This window comes from Pholcus phalangioides, unplaced genomic scaffold, assembly GCF_987345545.1.
Source record: "Pholcus phalangioides strain wild (caught in Gottingen) unplaced genomic scaffold, Ppha-v1.0 ptg000022l_1, whole genome shotgun sequence".
Taxonomy (NCBI): domain Eukaryota; kingdom Metazoa; phylum Arthropoda; class Arachnida; order Araneae; family Pholcidae; genus Pholcus; species Pholcus phalangioides.
This window is the reverse complement of record NW_028301615.1, coordinates 29,350,247-29,364,070: the sequence shown is the minus strand read 5'-3', so window position 1 is coordinate 29,364,070 and position 13,824 is coordinate 29,350,247. Positions and strand designations below refer to the sequence as shown.

Sequence of the window (13,824 nt, the reverse complement as noted above, 5' to 3'; positions counted from 1 at the left end):
TGATTATTCCAACGGAGCGAGATTAGTAGAGATTAAGAATGAAGAATTTAAATAACCTGACGCGTTCCGGCATTCTTGGGTATCATTTCCAAAGGTTTCGCTATAGGGGATCATTCAAGTATTACGCCAGCAGATGTTTAGCTTTTTTTTAACCCCCCCCCCCCCCCTCCGTTAGCAAAAGTAAGAAAATGTGTGACCCACCCCACTTGTCAGCTCTGTCCCTCCTCCTACATCCCAATGCATATCTGGACCAAATACGTACGCGGGAGGGGGGGGGGAGGTTTACGATCCCCATGCTCCAGGCGATCAAAATTCTATTTTGGGAGCAAAGTAAAATTTAAAAAAAATTACAAAATTTATTTTTTAGACGGTCCCTATGTTTCCGATCTTCCAATTAAAAAATTGTTGCTCTGTCTTTCCTGAGCCCAACAAAAAAAAATTAATATTGCTTAGTGCAATAATAGCCAATATATTTCAGTTCAAGAAAGCGGAGAAAAAATGAAGGAAAGAACAGCATTTACTAAGGGACGAAGTCGAGAGAAAAAAAATTCGGAACATTATTCTTACAATTGGAGTGCATAGAAACGTATCTAACTTTTGAGATGCCCTCCTTAATTTTCAATCAGCAAATATCACAATGAATGAGACACGAATTCTTTTATTTACATATTTATTTCTTGGATGGAGAAGAGCCAGTATTCTGGAACATTCCATCTCCATTTCGGAACATGCCATCGTCTTTCTGGAACAGGTCATCGGCTGAAAATACCCATTGGTGTGTAGAGATCGGTAGAGATAGGTCATTATAAACTGCTCCAAGTCAGAACTTTAAAATAAGAACCACGATTAGAGTACCATAAGATTACCAGATTCTGAAAGAATCTCGAAAATCTTATCAGCTTATCGTCTTTCCTGAATGCAGTTAAAATGTTTTCCCACAAAAACTGTTTGGTTAAGGCTATTTGAGTATGATACGCGAAGCTATATATAAATGCACTAATTTTTTGTGTCATTTTTAAACAGGCAAATACAAGTGCAGGGAGCACTGGCCTAACGAAGCGTCAGAGAAGTTCTTCACCATTTTCCTAGACGTGGTGTTGCTGCTGCTGCCGCTGATCATTATGATCGCGACCTACAGCCTGATCATCAGAACCTTATGGAAAGCGATGGAGGCATCTTCCAAAGATAACGATGGTTTTTATTCCTTCTCAATATTTTCATTATAAATGTACAAGGTTTTCAAACAAATTTGTAAAACTTATTAAAAGTCACCAAAAATTTTTCTGTCATACACTGTCGTGATCAATAACAACGCAGGGTTGAAAATCTAACGTAAAGGTGCTGGAAAATGCACTTAAGAAGGAAACCGACGAAGTAAGTATCAAAAACCATCATGAATAAAATTAAAGTAGCGTAAACTGAGGTTACTTGAGCCCTAGGATAGGGTGTTACTTGAACCCAAGACAAAAAAAAAAAATTTGAAATCACTCCTGGGTCTGCTGTCACGGTTCACATGTGCATTTATTTGCAAATCTGAAACCAAAAACACTCCAAAATTACAGGGTGTCTTCTCCTCCTAACCAGATCATGGCCCATCGCTCTGTCTCAATGAAGAGTTAGATTTCAGCAGGTGGCCGGACAAGACCTTGACCATGTTGGAAGTTGTGCGTGTATGTGCTGTGAACCTAGTGCTGCCATCTGCCGTTGATATTTCTAATTATTACTGAACTGTAATGATTGTGCCGTTGTAGGCCTGTTGCTCTCTGTGGCGAGACTTCTTAACGGGGAGATCAGCTCGCATTTGCACCGAACTCGAAGTTGGGAGCCACAAAAAAAACAGGGTGTCTCCTGGGAGCAGAAAGTTTGCGTACTGCAGCTGGAAAACTAGAAGAATGTTCAAATGCTGTGAGATCAGGAGAAATGTCTGAGAGAGACGCATAAGCCCACATTAAAATGTGTAGGTTTGTCATAACTAATTATCATGTTGAAATAAAACATGAAAATGAGATTGTGAAGAATCATTTATTAATCAGACCTAGACGTCTAATTCTTTTAACCAGTGAAGAAGAAATGCGATATAAAATAGAAAATCAGTCCACCAAAACTGATAAAGGGAGGGGGGGGGGGGTGGCTCGTTTTTCCAATAGAAGTAATTTTTCTTACATTATTATTCTTATTAGGACTAATTCGAAAGATATAAATGGGTGCTAAAATATTTCGTTCAATATCACAGAATTTATGATGTATTATAAATTTAATATCAAATCACGAGAATATTCTTAGAACTAAAATGTCTCTGAAATATTTAGGGGTTATTATTTCCAGATCCTACGTCTTACTTTATTGCATCACTTATTATTACTTACTCCCCATTACCTATTTGAATTGTTTATTTCATGGGAAATGTAGCTTGGGTACGAGTAATCCAAATCCGGGGGTGACTTGAACCCTAATTTCAATAATTTATTATGTGCAGGGTGATTATAATTAAAGTTCCCGTACTCTGAGTAGTTTTTTCTGAAAAGCTACTCATCCAAATAAGACAAATATTCAGAATATCTTAACGACACCATGGGAGAGAGAGATTTATGCAATAAAAAAGTTCAGTTTTAGACCACCAGGTGAAAAGTCGGAGCTTTTTATTGCATTTTAAATTTTCCCGTGGTCCATATAGTGTATATGCAAAGTTTCAATGTCATCTACCAGAACGGGCGCTATACAGGTCTGAGTAGTTTCAATATTCTGACACGGATCAGACCTATGTAGCTCCCGTTCTGGTGGACGTATTCCATTGAAACTTGGCATATACGCTATATGGACCATGGGAAACACGAAATGCAATAAAAAATCGCCAACTTTCATCTAGTGGTCAAAAATTGAATAATTTTTTTAATTGCATAAATCTCTCTCCCATGTCTCATTAAGATATTCTGAAAATTTGTCTGTGTTCGGATGAGTAGTTAGAAAAACTACTCACACACACACAGAGTACACGGGAACTTTAACTATAACCACCCTGTACATAAAATTCAACTTTTTGGTATGGGGGAAAAAACATATAATCTTAGAAAAATATCACAAAAGTAGCAAAAATTAGGTTATCAAGATAATTAATGTTTTTAAGGCTATCCTTTGGTAAAAAATGTACAGAAATATCAACTTCCGATATAAATGACTAGGGCCGCAACCAGATGCTTGGTCAACCAGAGCACGTGCGCATTTTGGTGCCCGTGCCCCCTTTTATTGTTGAAGGAGAGATTTGAGAATAAAATTTACGCCCCCTCTGGTCTCGTGCTCCCGGGGCACGAGACCCCCCTGCTCCCCACCTCCCCACTAGTTGCGGCCCTGCAAATGACCCCAGTTTACTGTACTTGTTCTGAAGAGTGACTGCCAGCCATAGAGCAGCCACGCACGAGAGATTAAAATGAATTCGTGGACATTCTGGAAGACACCAGGCATATTTCATACAGCTACAGCAACGAATGGAATATTCCTCATTAGATCCAAGACGAGTCTCATAAATGGAGCTCTTGAGATGTTCCAAAAACAGAAATGGCGGACACACGGCTGATTGCACTTTCGTGAAGACGAAGGAACCTATTCGATCTCCTCGCTCGATCCCTCTACAACTACTAATACAACGCCACAACAGGCAAAATGCCCAACGAGTTGGCTGAATATGGAGGTGGTCTATAGTATTTCGAAAAGAAGAATTTTGACTATTCACTATGGTTTTTTCGCGTGTTCACTCATTTAAGTGTAGCCCATCTTTCTTATAAACACCTTGTACATTGTATTACTTGCCAGTATGGTATTATGAGGCTAGCAATGAAACGCACCAAGTGCGTGCGTGTGTTCTCTCTCGCTTTTTCTCCTAATGTATATGGGTCATTTGCACAAAATTGGCCTAAATTGTGTTCTCAGCCGTTTACATTAACTCTTTACCTACCAGAGGGGTGCAAATCTATGGACCCTAGAATTTCGGAGAGCTTCTTCGAGACAAATTTCTTTCCCCCCATATTTATTTCGTCTATTCTTCTGCTGCACATTGTAGAACCTTTCGCAACAATGACTGGACTACTCGTAGAAAGCAAAGTATTTCAACGCTCTCTTCTCCGACCAAACAAAGCGAACGGGTATGAAAAGAAGATTCGTCTTTCTTCACACAGTAAATTTCCCGTGATGCAAAGTTTTGGCTACTTATGCTATTTGACATAACCAACTTCGCCAATTGTCCTCATCAACGGCATTTTGTGACAGCAGAAATCGGATTAAACTTATTAATCGATAAAGATTTAAGAGGCTGAGTGACAAAATATTTTACGACCTACTGTTTTAAACAGAATATGTATCAAGACAAGATGACGAAAACTAGAGAAATGTGAAGCTTAAAAATAATCCCTAAACTAATCACATTACAGAATTGTGTGGACCATTGGCGTACGCAGGGTATTGGGGGGGGGGGGGGAGGTTGAGCCAAGATTATAGTGCAGGATATTTTGCAGGAAAAAAAGTAAAAACCCCTCCCCAGAAGGGAAAAAAATCTGAAAACCCCCTCGAGAAAATTCTGCGTACGCCTATGTTGTGGACATTATCTATTCAAGAAGATTGCTTATAACTAGTAGCATATCTGTTAGTAGAAGACAGAGTTTAGACTATATAAACATCCCACAAACTTTTAATCCTTATTTATCACACAATGGAACCCAATACCAGACGCATTGGTGGTCAAAAAAAGGTGCCCTGGGAAATACACGAGAATAAAGGTAGATTTTCTCTAATACAACACCTTTGCATTTCCCAACAAAATACTTATAGAGATCTCTGAATTACACGCCACTTGGGGTCAGCTAGCTTTTCAGTCCAAGGAGCCTCAAAGCTGTCTTTCACAATAACTCAAAACTTATTCACGAGACAAAAAGTTTTTCTTTTTTTTGCTAGTAAACTACACTGTATTATGCTTTTCTTAGTTTTACTGAAGAGCCACGTGTACGTACCCACAGAGCCGTAGTTCTCCACTCCCAATCTATGAATCGATAAAAAAAATCCCCTTTTTTGAAAGAATTTTAAATACCGTGTTTTCAGATAAGTAAGGACCTCCCAAACTCCAATCGCAGTAGGAAATCATTCAAATCATTTGAAGCCCCGAATCTTTTCACCGTAAGTCTTTCTGTTTTCACGAAGTCTTTCTTTTGCAGTGCCCTGCCCATGGGCGAATATTTTCCTTAATCCAGCCGTTGTTTTGATACAAACAAAATGAGAGCTAAAAATGAAAAGAGATGTCCAAACACGAAAAAGCAGCAGGATAACAAACAGCACAACAAACCGATGGTGAGAGCCACAACCCAAATTCTGCTATTGTTACAAGCGTATATGTGTTGAGTATAGGCCAGGCCAATTTTTCTTGGAACTCGCCTGTATAACAGCCCTTACTTATCTTCTCATACATGTATTGTCCACTTTGCGATAGTGAATTCTTCAAGCATCTCAACCTTCTGTCAAGTGGATTAGAAGCTGAAAATGTTGGAGACAAGGAGTGGTGCTTATCAAAATCTATTCTAGTTTTGTTATCACCAATTTTAAGCCGACAGGGCAGTGTTTCTCAAAGTGTGCGTTGTGGCTCCTAGGGGGTGTTCCCACTTTTTTGTGAGGGGCGTCACGACGAGCTGGAAATACTGATGTGTATGTGTGTGCCTATTTATGCTTTAAAGTGGTTCTTTTATGGATGTACAATATCTATATTAAATTATTTTGCGAGCTACAGATGAACTATGAACAGGGCAAGGGAGGCACGAGCATGACCAACACCCACTAGAAAACATAATAAACCCACTAGAAAATATTAATTTAAAAAAAACTTCCACTTTCCGTTGATTTTTTTTTCTCTGTGGGTGTGTGATATGAAACTTGATTGAGAAAAATTTCATTTCAGTTATAAATTTATTTTCCTAAAACCATTTTCAAGGAGGAAAAGGATAATTTTTTTCTGTGGCTCATATTTTCAATGGTTCTGTGAACCTAGACAAGTACAGGGAATTTTTTGTATTTTTGTCTGAACTAAAAAATGAGGGGAGGGGGGGGGGTGAGTAAAATAAAAAAATATAAATATATATAATCTAAATTCATCTAGTAAAACGTTAAGGCAGAAATATTTCATAGCACCAATTTTACTCGCGGAATAATAAATGAGTACGGTACATATATCAAGTCGATTCCACAGTGCGTAGCGCAAGCAGTCGCCTAAGTTTAGTGACGTCACGAGCTCGTGTTGCGACCTTGAAAATTCTCTAGTAGATGTTGGCATGACCCCCACAAGGGTAGAGCTGACAGGGCACCAGCCCCGGGGTCCGGGATGATTCTTAATTCCCCCCTCCCGCATAAGAAGGCCCGTGATGCAGGAGATCCGAGCCAATCTGATTCAATATGTGGGGGGGGGGGGGGGGGTTTGGCCACGAGTGACGAAAGGTTGAGAACCACTGCAGTTGGATGTGGAAGATGGAATTCGCACTAAATCCAAAACAAATAAAAAATAAAAATTTCCCTTTCAGTTTTACTGATGTTTAATTACTTTTTTGACGGAAACATCTTATTTTCTTGGTGTGCGTATGTTTTGCTAGAAAAACACAAACAGCTAGAAAAAATAGGGAAAGATCGAACTTCGGTAATCTTAGTTCTAGAAATCATTTGAAATTGTACGTAAGTTAATTAACAATAACGACAGTGATGTGCAAATACAATAATATTTAGTTGTCTTTTTCGACATTGATTCCTTCAAAATTTAATGGGTCCGATGTACAGTGCATCTGAACTTTTTGAGTGTTTCATAAAAAATGTCAAAAATAAAATTTTCGTAAGTTTTTAATTAGAAAAATAAATTAAGATATTCTGATGTATTTAAATTAATGTTCTTTTTTTTCTATTGTATTACGGAAAAAATTCTTCGACTACTAATTAAACCTATAGCTAGCTGGCGGATCTTTTACTAGTTTCAAAGAAAACGAAATAAACTTTCAATGAAAATCAGAATGTTGGCGAAATTTCAAAGGATAGTAACCACGCGTCTCTCTCAAAGCTCATCAGAGGTATTGTCATTGTCAATAGTCATTCTTTCACAGGCAACTAGCTGTAAAATAATCCTCTTTCTCCGACAAGAACCCCACTCAGCAGCCGTCAACAATCCGTCACTGCGTCCCGCCCACGGAATAAAAGAATGTGAAATGCCTATCCCCCCTACCTCGGCCGGCTGGGCCGGATCTGGTAGTCTGCATGACGGGCCGGATCGGCCGGATATAGTAGGGAAAGAGTTAAATATATTTTACTTCAGAACTTCTTTCCTTCACTTTCTATTTATATTCCCGTTTCTGGCACCACTCTATTTGCAATTCTTTTATCAATACATTTTTTAAAATTTGCTTGAAAATGTTCTTCTGGCCGTCCTAAACCCATTTTTCAGTATTTAAAGTGATTACTTTTCCTATCTGAAAACAAAAATGTATATTGTTATTTTTCTCTATTTTAAGTCTTATTCATTCTGTATATATATTCAGAAAAAAATATATATTATACGTTGATAATTAATTTAAATTTGTATCAGTAGATGGCACTGAAGGACAATACCACAGTGAAGACGGCACTCCTTGTAAAAGTAAGAAGTATTCAAGGATCTCGAGACTTCCAAAGCAACTGACGTTCGAGTCATCGTCTTCGATATCATCAAAGTCCCATTCGACCGTGAGAGGCTATGGTGGTGGTGGAGGCCTGCACTTTCGGAAAAGCAACGTCGAGCGCAGCACCACCCAGAAAAAGAGGATCATAAAGATGCTGTTCGTCGTCGTGCTGGAGTTCTTCATATGCTGGACTCCGCTGTACGTGATAAACACCGTCGCGTTATTCGAAAGCCGGATCGTCTATTCGGTGTTGGGATCGAAAGGGATCTTGTTGTTCCAGCTGCTGGCTTACACGTCATCCTGCTGTAATCCGATCACCTACTGTTTCATGAACGAACGCTTCAGGGAGAGTTTTTGCAAGATTATGCCGTGCAGAAGGAGCCGGGTCAGAATTGACGACATCCGTTAGAATCGGTAATCCTCCAACTATTATCAGAGAGCCACTTGATTAATGTTGTGTTGCGTAAAACCTCTTCTGTATATTTACCCTATCACTGGCATTACCGATAATTGGGATGTTTCAGAAGGGACTTCCTAACTTTGTAATAGAAAGATGGAACAAATGGTACGTTTTTGCTGTTCCGGTCTGGAATTTTAAAAAAAGCACCGGTTTGCAATATTAATCTTAATTTTCACCAATAGATGGTGCCATAGGCGTAAGTCATTGTTTAAAGCAAGAGTCCCCAATGCTCCATCAGTTTGGACAGTTCATCTTTAGAGCATGCTCATTCGTTGCATGTGATAGAAAGAGGGGGAACAAGCGTTATGTTTGATCGCTAGGTCCCGAATTTTAGATACACCGATTTAAGAAGTCCATACAATGTTAACACCACCACTACCAGACCAACCGTGAACCCCGCTGCGTCCCCCTAGTGGATATAAGCTGGCCTGTATCAGGAGACGTGGGTCACGGTGGAAAAATCCAACGACATCCAAGACCAGCAAACCACCCACACCAGGCCACACAGCCACAAGCCAACCAGCAGCAGGACCCTCCCACAACTTCATCCCCCACACACACACACATACTTCCCCACTTGTTGTGCATGAAATGATATACAAAGATATGGGGGAACATGGGCAGGTGCAGAGACGCACATCGCCTGCAGGCTAAGAGTGGGCCCCACGAAAACTACAATGTTAACAAATAGATGGCACTGAAGTCGTTTTATCTAACAACTGTCATCTTGTGGGCCTTCGGAGGGTCATTATTTACAGCAAGACTCCTCAAACGCTATATCAGCTTGAACGGTTACTCGTGGAGTCATATTGAGAACATTGCGAAATTGGGGGGGGGGGGGAATTGAAACTCTAATCCCCTCACTTTTGTCATGTTTTTGCCGGACAAGGCGACTATTTCAAATCTGAAGGTTTGGAAATCCTTTTTGAAACACCCTGTACCTTGCCTACTTATAAGCCTGGTATTTCAGCACTTTCGAGCTAAAAGATTTTTTTAAAGTGGACTTCTTCACGGAACAATTTTTCGTCAAGGAAACCGCTGGAAATCGGAAGAAAGCCTACTTCATACGAAGAATGAATCACCTTTCACAGAGAGGTTTCTTCAGTGGTTTTTACTATGGTATTTCCAAAGGGGGGAATCAGTGAAAATAAACAATGCCGGGGAAAGGGTTGCGAATAATATTCGGTCACGATTCATGTTACTTCTATACGAATCAATTTTGCTTTCATGTAAACAAAGTAATCTGGCATACATGTATATTTTGGAAGCTTCCTGCATGAAACCAACCGCAATCGATCCTTACGCCAAATAAATTGATCCCAAAGTCATAGCGTACGTTGACTTCGAAGTTTTTATATTCACTCTGTCATGTCGGATTGGAATTTTCTGGAAATAAATCGAAATATTTCAGTGCGAAAATGATTCTTCCCCATTTACGGAGTACGAATCCACCTTTCATGTACTGAATATTGATGACTATTGATGATGCTGGACCTCAGTATGTTTTCCTGGCCTTTTGTGAATGATTTTTTTATTTTAATCATGTGAGTCATTCTCTTCTTTTTATACATCACGTTGACTTCCTAATGACCTAATCCTTCTCATCATGTGAAATAATGGCATGTTTTGATCCTGAATTGTGTACAACAATCCTGTTGACTCTGGCTTCTTGGATTTGATGTGTCAATCCGTCTTGATATCAATAAAGTTACTGGATTTTTTTTTAATGCATCTACATAATAATATTTAATAACACATTCAATCACGATACAGATTAATACATACAATAATGCAAGGTGTCCCATAAATTTGCCCATGTGGGTTGGGCCATGCTGGGGAGTAGTTCTTTTTTTGGAGACTGGCAAGAAATGCATCCACAGGAAACATAATTAGCAGACCGCCAAAAAATATGTAAATAGTAGAGATGCCATATTCCCGAGTGGCGCAGTGGTAAGATGCTCGTTTTCCCACTATGAAGGTTGCCGTCAAGGTCCATGGGTTCGAATCCAGCCAAAAGAACATCAGAAAAAGTTCTTTCCTCTCGAGCCTGAGAGCGACCACCGTTAAATGGTGCCTTGGAAATTGCCATATGGCGATATATGACCGCGGACCAGTGGTTGAAGAATAGTGTTCTAAACAGTAGGCTCTGTGGTATAGTTGGACCGTATGATTGAAGAGCAACGAAAAACGAGCAAAAAATATGTAAATAAGAGAAATAACTAGCACATCACACACAGACCTGCAGAAAATACGTAAAAACGAGGAATAATATGTTTACGAAGGTGTTTAACAGCTGGTTGCTGCGAAGATATATATATTGGAAAGAGAAAATTCAGCAGGGCGTTTACCCGGAAAGTGAAAGGGCGTGGGTTCGATTCCCCACAGGGAAATTTGAATTTTTTTGTCTTTCCAAAATATATCTTCGCATCAGCCAGCTTTTAAACACCTTCGTATGGATAGCGGAGAGCGACATCATCCTCGAATAATATGTTTATTTACAAAATAAAATTCATAAATACGAGAAACAATTTTCGGGCCGGCACGAAAAAAGAAACATACATAAGAGAAATGGCATGAGCTCCGGCAAAAAAAATGCATCAATAACAGAAATAATTTGTGGACCGGATAAAAAATACACAAAAAGGAGAAAATTTTGTGAACTATCAAAAAAATACATAAATAGGAAATATAACGTGTGGACCAGAGAAATAGTTTTTTGGCCGGCATAAAATACGTTAAGTAGGAGAAGTGATTTAAGCACCGGCAGAAAAATGCATCAAAAACTGAAATAACTTTCGGACCGGAAAAAAATACACGAATAAGAGAGATAATGACCAGAAAAAGTATTCGCGAACCTTCATGAAATACATGAATATGAGAAATGGCATAAGTTTCAAGGAAACACCCTTGTCCCACCCACTAAGGGTATTCAGGTAACATTATGTGCCACTGGACGCACGTGCAATTTCTCTCCCTAGTCATTGGATTCAGTCACCCATTTTTGTCAAATGGCTTGTACGTTGCATCGAGTTGATGGCTGTCTTCATGGGGAGAACGACGCGAGTAATTCGAAACTTGCGAGCAAGGGGAGCCACCACTGTAAATCTTTGCTAACTTTTCCGACAAAACTCTGCCTCTTTTTGAGGTAACTGAAGTAAGGTGCTTTTCATCAGTCCGGGGTTGTGAGCGGTTTTATCTATCTATCGATTCAGGTAACACGGTAAATCGGACTCCGCCATCCTACTCGGTACAGATCTGACTGCACGAGACGGAAATAATTCTCGAATCGAGAGCCAGCGGAGTCAGATTCAAAGGGTGGTGCCAACCCTCTTAATGTCCGTCGTGTGTGGTTTATGGTAAATCTACAGCCTTCGACCGCAGGGCCTCTGCAGCCTTCTATAGCCTTCGACCGCAAGGCTTAGTGATCCAAAACTGCAGCACTAAGCTAAAGCCTCACTCCACTGTATCAACCTGGAATGCCCAATTCTATCAAAAGCAGGCTGAAACTAACCTATCTCACGACGGTTTGAGAAATGACATGAGCATCGGCAAAAATATATTAATAAGGGAAATAATTTGCGGACCGGCCAAAAAATTCGTAAATAGGAGAAACAACTTTAGCACCGGTAAAAAATGCATTAATAACAGAAATAATTTGTGGACAGGTAAAAAAAAAAATACGTAAATATTAAGCGTATGTTACGGACTGGCAAAAAAATACATTAACAGGACAAATAATTCGTCAAAGAAACATGCGTTGCATGAAACACACAAGAAAGTTTGTTTTCTCCTTAAAAAGTACAGAACTATATGGGGACATTCAAGTATTACGTCAGTACCGATGGGGGAAGGGGTTTTGGATTTGCTGACTTTTGATGACGGGGGGGGGGGGGAGTTGGGTAATACTTACGTCATCAACCTCCCTTTCTGAAAATATGAAATATTTTTAATGGCATCTTACTCGGTGTGCCAAAAACGAGAAAAACCTTTCGATAGTTTGTGGGCACTTGAAGTAACGTCCCCCCCCCCCCTATTGATAAGTGCACTACGGAGCCACTTTAGTGATCTCTAAATTTTTTGCGGATCCAAGTTGTTTGAAAATGTATCCGGGCCATTTAAGTGCTCTGGAACTGTGTCATGCATCACTCAAGTGATCCGTAATTATACGTCGCGGATCACTTAAATAATCTGAGAATGTGCCGCGGTTAACTTGAGTGATGTAGAACCGCACTGGGCGGCCACTCAAGTGCTCTAAAACTACGTCACATGTCACTGTCACATGTCATTAGGGATCTCTAAATGTGTCACGGATCGCTTAAGTGTTTTGGAACTGTGTCCCGGGTCATTTAAGTGATCTTAAAATGTCCACGCTCCACTAAAATGCTCTGGAATTGTACCACGGGACACTTAAGCGATCTGTAAATGTGCCGCTTAGTTCATTTTTGCAAAATTAGACTTGAGGAGGGCAGGCCGCATCAGATAACCCCCCGGGGCTATATTTGGTCGGCGGGCCAAAGGCCTTTATGCGATTTACCATGTATGGCTTGGAGAGTGGTTCGCAGTGAATTTTTTAAAGATAAATTTTGAGTTCATAGCCTTCAAATAACATTGGAATTAACAGAAAAATTGATTATAATAACATATAAAGGTATTCTGAAATTTCAATCGAAAAAAAAATTTTTTTTTGCATTAAAAAATCAATTTTTGATCATCGAGGGGGAGGGGGGGGACCAGCTCCCCCATGCCCCCCCCCGTGTACGTCTCTGATCCCACCAACATGCGTTAGGATTCAGAGGAGCAGAGCTGATGACGAAATTTTGCTGACAAGGGGGGTAGGCGGTCAGACTTTTGCTAACTTTTGCTGACAAGGAGGGGGAGGGGGAGGTAAAAAATGGCTAAAAAATTTGCTTACCTAATATTTGAACAGCCCCTATTCTTTCAAAATAAATGCACCAAAAAATGATTTCCGAAAATTCTTACACACAGTTCACATAAGAACTTTCAAGAAAGTACTTGCGGCTATAAAAGAGAAAATTTTCACTGAAAATTTCGCTACAGAAAATATTTTTTTCCTTTACATTTACGACGTGAGAACAATACCACGAAGAACCAACTAAAGAATGGGAAATAATCCTTCGCAAGCAGAAAGAAAAATAAAAAACTTACCCGGAACTTTTGAGATGAAAGAAATCTCGGTATAGGATTTCCTCCCTCCCTCTTGAATATCAAAGGAGTAGAAATTTCTAGAAAATTCCAAATATTCTCTGGAGAAAAGAACTCTTAACGATTCAATTCTTATTTCCAACTGGTAATGCTGATTCCGTAACTTATTAAAGATTCGTTAGTTTAAAGACTTTAAAAAAAAATCGAGCTTTCGTATCCACTTAAAGTAAGGACTTGAATAACTTTTTGAGAACTTATTTCCGATTCGTAAGTACCGTACATGCATAATTGAAGCACCGTGAGATTCAATTTTATAAGACTTACTGAGTTTCTTTCTCAACAATCCTTATACAATTTAAACTGTATATTAAAAAGATCCCTCAGTGGCTGTGATCCCCTCAGATCATAAGGTAGGGATCAGCTGAAGTGTTCACTTCATTCAATCATGAATTTTCATTCGCTGCTCTCATTGAACAGTTATCCAATCATGGTTGAAGAAAATGGATGGCAGATTATGTGCACACTACACATAAC

The 13,824-nt window shown here is 39.5% G+C and overlaps 1 protein-coding gene across 1 annotated transcript in view; it reads left to right on the top strand.

Annotated features, from left to right (window-relative positions):
- LOC149070155 (cholecystokinin receptor-like) overlaps positions 1–9,828 on the top strand; it is a 105,898-nt gene extending 96,070 nt beyond the window's left edge. The window contains exons 4-5 of the mRNA XM_089249864.1: positions 1,024–1,194; positions 7,598–9,828. Coding sequence (XP_089105990.1) covers positions 1,024–1,194; positions 7,598–8,076 — 650 coding nt within the window. The 3' untranslated portion in view covers positions 8,077–9,828. The remainder of the gene's footprint in view (positions 1–1,023; positions 1,195–7,597) is intronic.
- Positions 9,829–13,824: the final 3,996 nt, after the last annotated feature.